At 40.6% G+C, this 6,897-nt stretch overlaps 1 protein-coding gene across 1 annotated transcript; it reads left to right on the forward strand.

The window, feature by feature from the left end:
* Positions 1-3,017: 3,017 nt before the first annotated feature.
* On the forward strand, positions 3,018-5,866 carry LOC131401390 (T-cell surface glycoprotein CD1a-like). Its single transcript, XM_058536626.1, is given in 6 exon segments — positions 3,018-3,111; positions 3,471-3,737; positions 4,445-4,723; positions 4,921-5,199; positions 5,537-5,627; positions 5,800-5,866. Coding segments are annotated over 6 exon segments (1,044 nt in total). The 5' UTR covers positions 3,018-3,050.
* The last annotated feature ends 1,031 nt before the right edge of the window (positions 5,867-6,897 follow it).

The following is a 6,897-nucleotide window of genomic DNA, read 5'->3' on the forward strand; positions in this document are numbered from 1 at the left end:
TAACTTTGAGAAGCTTAACTGTTTTACTTCTTACATTTAGAGATACAATATACCTGGACTTGGTTTTTGTGTGTGGTGTGAAATAGGGATAAAATTTTGGTCTTTCAATGCTATTCAATTGACTAATACCACTGATACACAGTACCAATTATGTTGTAATTTAAGTGTCCATATATATGGATCTTTTTCTGGACTCCTTATTCTATTCTTTTCTTCTATAATCTATCCTTGCGTCAACACAGTGTAGTACAGTAATATTAATTACTTTAGATTTATAATAAATCTTGATAACCATTGGAGTAACTCTTCCTGCTTTCTTCTTCTTTAAGTGTATCTTGTGAAACAAGAGGAAAAAGAAAATGTTTTTCTTTGGGCTTAATAAAGAAAAATCAGGATTATTTATACATTTTAGAAAACAGATGTCAATTTAAATGTAAATACTAGGACAATAATTATTAATGGGAAAACAATGCAGAATTACAGACTTTTTGGATGTTAAAAGTCACTTGCATAAGCCATAGTAACAGTCTCTAATGTCCAGATGTCTATGAGACACCTCTGTTAAAAAAAAAAAAACACATTTAAAAGTCAAGAAAATTTTGAAAAGTGAAAGAAATGAAATGAAGATTTTGAAAAGTGAAAATATCCAGTGTTATGAGCTGAATTGTTTCTCCCTAAAATTCATGTGTTGAAGCCCTAACTCCCAGTATCTCAGAATGTTACTGCAACTGGAGATAGGGCCTGCAAGGAGGCCATTCAATTAAAAGCAGGCCATTCAATTAAAATGAGGCCTTTAGTGTGGGTCCTAATCCAACTTGAATGGTATTCTTATAAGAAGAGGAAATTTTGACACATAAAGAGACACCAGGGGTGCACGTGCACATAGGATAGATGATGTGAGGACGCAATGGGAAAATGACCATCTACAAGCCAAAGAGAGAGGCCGCAGGAGAAACCAAACCTGCTGACACCTTGATCTTGGACTTCTGGCCTCTAGAACCATGAGAAAGGAACTTTTGTTGTTTGAGTCACCCAGTTTGTGGTACTTTGTTACGGCAACCTCAGCAAACTAATACATCCTGTCTTGGTAATGTTTTCTTCTAGATGATTAGTCATTAAGCAAGGTAGCAAAGTAAACAAGCATATAACAGGCATTGCAGGATAATAAACTTTTAGGTATCATTTTCAGAACATATTAAGGAAAAGCAAAGTCTTCTTAAAATAGTTTGCATAGAGGATGGTCTTAAGGAGAACTTTGAGTAAACACATAACAGAGTGTCTTCACCTATTTTCTATCTGATAACAAGGGCCCTGAGAAAATAAAGCAGAAAAAATAATAATATTAAATGCACATGGTCCAAGAAGAGGCACCTATCAGTTGTGTTAATTTCTCTTTATTATCTAGTGATTGCTAGAAGAGGTGAGAACTATTAAGCAGTATGTCCAAGAGAAGATGTATATGTTATATGTGGTGCTCATTATGTACGTTCAGTTTTCATCCTTTCTGATACACATAGATACATACATTTATATAAATTTCTGAATTAAAAGCCACTTGAAATTTTCCCATGGATATATAGTCTCACTGAATCATTCTTACCTGATTCCTGCAGCCAGTATTCTGGTGCTGAGTGAATGAGGCCATGAAAGTAATATAGATACAATGGATTTAATGAGGCTCATGCAATCCCTGTGGGATCTCCCACAAGAGAATTATCACACTCTACATTTTTGATTCGTTACATGTTTTGTTCTCTACAGTATGAGCTTCTTTCTATTCTTTCTAGTCTTAGTGTTTAGCACAGCCCTTGGTATTTAGTAGTGTAGAGGAGGAAGACATTTTCCCCTACCCTTCTAGGTTCTTTTGGCTGGTCTAAGAATTAAACTGACATGAGACAAGATAATAGGAGAAAATCAAACAAAGTTTAATAAGATGTATACATGAGAAGGACCCAGGAAAATGGAATAACTCATCAAAATGCCCAAAGCCACCACCTTAAATACCATCTTCAGTTAAAGACAAAAGAGGACGTTGGGGGTAGTGGTTTGGGCCTTCAAAGGGAAAGAAGGAAATTTACATGGAGACGGCAAAGTGTTGCCACATCAGAAGTTGTTATTGAAGCATTCTTGTTTTTGTGTAGAGAGTCTATACATTATAAGATAACTCAGCGCACCAAAACTTACAGTTTTTTGTTTAAGTGTTTTTCTTTTCAAGTAGACTACAGTCTCCTTGAATAAAGTCATCACATTGTCAACCACTGTATAGTCATGTAGCAACATGCTTGGATCCAGCAGGTGTTAAATGACTGTTTGGTGAGTGACTATATATCAATGCAAGCCAAACAGAGGGGGCTTTTCTTTTTGTATCTCAGTGTTCCTGTGGTCTTTATGATGGCTATTGCTTCTTCCCTAAGCATAATGGAGAATTGGTGGTAATTTACACTATTACACAGGATAATCATAGTGTATTCTGATAAAGCAAATAAAGCAGTGAATGAGAAGTCAGAGAAGTGAATGAGTTGGGGTAGGAGTGAGACAGGGGAGGAGAATATTTGGGGAATATTCAAAAGGGCAAGAGAAGGACAAAGTGACAGATAAGAGCAGGGACTTGAGAAGATTAGGTAGCGTGCTGGGAAGCAACTTAGTCTTATGCTTTTATTGTATGTAAGGAAAAAAAAGGCCTTAGAGGTAAAGTGACTTTTCCATGCTACACAAAACCTGTTCCACAGCAATCAAACTGGGGGGAGGTGAACAGGATGGAAACTTGTGACAAAGAGAGCAGGTGGTAGCCAGAGAGGAGAGTCAGAACTGGAGGGGCAATGAGTCTGAGTAGGCAGTCCAGAGAACTAAAGAGGAAATGAAAGTCTGAATAGGTAGTCTAAGGTTTACGGAAGGCGTAGATTTTCTTCGTTGCAGACAGTGATGAAAGGGAAAGTTTGTCTGTTGGTAGGAGAAAGAAGTCAGACTAGAGGTATTGTGGGGTATGTTTGTTTAGAACAAAAATCAAGGACCAACTATTCTGAGAGAAAGAAATAACATCTGCAAATGAAATGCTGTTCCTGCAACTTCCATTGTTAGTGGTTCTCCTCCCAGGTGCTGACAGTAAAGATGGTAAGAATCTGGCAACTGCCCAGTTGGGTGCAAGAAGGTGTGTGTGTGTGTGTGTGTGTGCGTGTGTGTGTGTGTGTGGTGGGGTTTCCCCAGCATATACCCTGAGGGTGAGAGTGTCGGCCTCTTTCCATTCTGAGTATCCCTGACCAGGTCCCTGTGTTCTTCCGAAGGTTGGGTATAAAGCATGAGGCCTTGGGGTAGGCAGATATGGTTATCCCGTTATCTCGTTATCCAGAGATAATGGTGACTTCTGTTTCCTTCAGATTCTGAGTTTCCCCTCTCTGGCACCTTTCTTTCTTCATTCTCTCTCCTTCCCATTACCTTATTTTGTCTGCATTTATCTGTTATTTTTGCCACAGACTTCCAGGAGCCAGTCTCCTTCCAAATCATCCAGATCTCATCCTTTTACAACCAATCCTGGGTAAAAAATCTGGGCTCAGGTTGGTTGGGTGAGTTGCAGACTCATGGGTGGGAGAGCAACTCTGGTGCTTTTATTTTCCTGTGGCCCTGGTCCAAAGGCAACTTCAGCAATGAGGAGCTGATGGAACTGGAAAAATTATTCCTTATGTTCTCCATTGGAATTCCTCGGGCATTTCAAACCCATGCCAGTCAATGGCAGCTTGAATGTGAGTTCAGTTCCCTCCATGGGGAGTGGGGGTATGGGTGGGAGGTACGTGTGCATCTCAATGCATTTCTTATTCCTCTAAGAAACAGCTTCCACTCACTTCTGAGCCTTACCTCCCCTCATCATAAAACTGCAATTACACACTTTTGGACAGGGAATATAATCCAGATCTTGATTCTTCAAAAGCTTCAAGTCTTGGGTTACAAACTCCTCCCTTATTGACTGCAGGCTTGTGCCTTAGTAACTTACATTAGTGGTTTCCTGTGACCACCCCTTTCCCTGTCCCCCAACCAGATAGTCTCAGCTTCCTCACTCTTTGATTGACTCCTTAAAGTGTGATTTTCTCCCCCATTCTGTCTCTTCAGCAATCTCTGTCAATACATTCATTGTAACCTACTGCATTCCTTCCATGCTAGATTATTATAACACCAACACTTTAACATTCAATCTTACCTTATTCTCTTGCCCACATCATTTATGTTGCCTTCTTTAAACAACTTGGCCCCTTCCTCATGTTATTCATCTCTTCCTCCATGTCCAGCTACCTCCAGTTCCCCTTTCACTGACCTTCTGATCAAACCAAATTTGCTTCCATTCCCTCAAAACTCCTCAACTTCTCCTTTCTACTTCTATTGTTTTTTATTCCACTTGTTTCATTTTATCCTTTTTACTTTCTCTTTCATCTAATTCACAACCTTTCTTCCTCAGATCCCTTTGAGGTACAGTTGGTAGGAGGCTGTGAGCTGCATCTCAGGGAAGCCTCAGTTGGCTTCGTGCGATTTGCTTATCAAGGATCAGATTACATGAGCATGCAGAACAATTCATGGTTGCCATCTCCAGAGGGTGGAAGTAGGGCTCAGCATGCCTGCAGACTATTCAATTTGGATAAAGTCAGCCTGGAAATAGTACAGAGGTTCCTCAGTGACACCTGTCCACGTTTCTTCTTGGGACTTCTTGATGCAGGGAAGGCAGATCTCCAGCGACAAGGTCAGTCGTGCACCCTACCCCCAAGGCTTCTCTAAAATCAGACCTTTCCATCATCCCCTTCCTATGAAGGAGGCAAGAAGGAGAGGGAATAATGGATGCCCAATTCCTAGAGGTGAGAAAGATGTGTCTATCTAAACTGATGTGAAGATCTGAACCTCTATGTCTGTGTTAGAAACCTCATACTGTGTCCTTTGCAGTAAGACCAGAGGCCTGGCTGTCCACTGGTCCTAGTCCTGGTCCTGGCCGTCTGATGCTGGTTTGTCACGTCTCTGGCTTCCACCCAAAGCCTATTTCGGTGATGTGGATGCAAGGTGAGCAGAAGCATCTGGGCACTCAGTGAGGTGACATCTTGCCCAATGCTGATGGGACATGGTATCTTCGGATGTCATTGGATGTGGAAGCCGTTGAGGCAGCTGGCCTGTCTTGCCGGGTGAGACACAGCAGTCTAGGAGGCCAGGACATCATCCTCTACTGGGGTAAGAAAGAACTGGGGTCCAAGCTGGGAATGGGAGTAGGTGGTCCTCAAGTAGAGCAGAAGAGTCAGATGAAAAATTTGGGATTCTAGGGACTTCAAAGTCAAAGGAAATAAAAGCAAATTATCCAAGAAATAGAAAAGTGGAAAATGAAGGACCTGCTGGTGGAGGAATGTATTGAGGGTTAGATGAAGGATTCATCTCTGAAGAGGGATGAGACAAGAAACAGGAAGAAAGGAAATTGGTGAGGTAGACACTCAAATGAACAAAGGAAGACCAGGGAAATGTAGTAAAATGGGTGGATTTGAAATGACACCCTTGTTTGTTCCCAAATCCACAGGACATCACAACTCCATGGGCTTGATCTTCTTGGCAGTAATAGTGCCCCTGGCACTTCTGACAGGTCTTGCATTTTGGCTTAGGAAGTGCTGGTGAGTTCTTTGTATCTATCTTTCCTGCTCTTTTCCCGACTCCCCACTTCTCTTCCCACGTTTTTTTTGTTTTCTTTCTCCTCAGTTCCCCTCTTCCCAGTCCCCTTCCTTCTTACTCCTCACTTCTCACCTCCACCTCATGCAGAGTGACTTCCATCTCTGTTCTTATTAGGATACACAGTGAATTTACAAGAACTCTTCTCCCTTCGGAATGTAATCCCTGCCCAGAATGTACCTAAATTCAAGACAGTGATGATGTCGTTTCAAATCTCCTTGTACAACTTTTGTTATTGTTTATTTCTGCTTCATGATCAGACGTCAATATAAAGTAAATGTAATTTTGCAGGATTTGTTGTTCTGACCTGGGTTCTTGGATTTTAAAACTCAAATTATAACTATGAATAGATCAGGTCCTAGCAACCTCCCCATATTCACATATTAATGAGTCATCAGGTCTATTTCAGAAGTCACTTCCTCCAGAGGGGCTTCTCTGATTTATAAGTGAAAGCAGTCTCTGCCTTGTCTGAAATCCTAGCACACTTGAACTGTGCATTGCCAAATCTACTCCTTACTTCCTACCCTTTGTTGTAGCTATTTAGATCCCTTTTTCCTCTTATAATTTTTAAGCTTCTTAAGAGCAAAGTCCATATCTTTTTAATATTTATATCCTTGGCAAAGTGGCTTTCCAGCATGTAATACGTTCTTAATAAACAGCTGGGTTAAACTTGTGCAAAATTTATAGACTTTTATTATTCTTTTCCTTCTTGACGTGTTTGTAATAGTTGAGACATTTGAAGCTCTTCCTCTTAAAAGTCTTATCACTTGGCCAAGAGACTCACACTTTCTTAGTCCCTTCATGACTTCTCTGAGACCCTGAGGAGAAACACAATATTGCCTCTGACCATTTTTATTATTTAATAGTAGAGCCCTCTTGGAGTGAAACTATTGCTCCAAGTATTCTAAGCAAAAAGAAGGCAGCAGGATGTAGGCCCTTGCTATTCAGTGTGTTTCAGGGACACACAGCAGAGTTATCACCATGGAGCTTCTTAGAAACATAGAATCGCAGACTTAAAAGAATGATAATTTGCATTTATCAAAATCAGCAGGCGATTGATAGGTACATTACAATTTGAGAAGCACTGATATAGGTGATGCCTGAGAGGTAGTAGGGCAAGTGTGTCACTGGAGAGAAAAGAAGAAGAGAACAGGAGGGTTGATCCTCACGACTGAAGTGAGATCAAGGCAAGGAGAGTACATACAGTACATTCTC

The sequence above is a fragment of the Diceros bicornis genome, chromosome 4, assembly GCF_020826845.1.
Source record: "Diceros bicornis minor isolate mBicDic1 chromosome 4, mDicBic1.mat.cur, whole genome shotgun sequence".
Classification (NCBI taxonomy): Eukaryota; Metazoa; Chordata; class Mammalia; order Perissodactyla; family Rhinocerotidae; genus Diceros; species Diceros bicornis.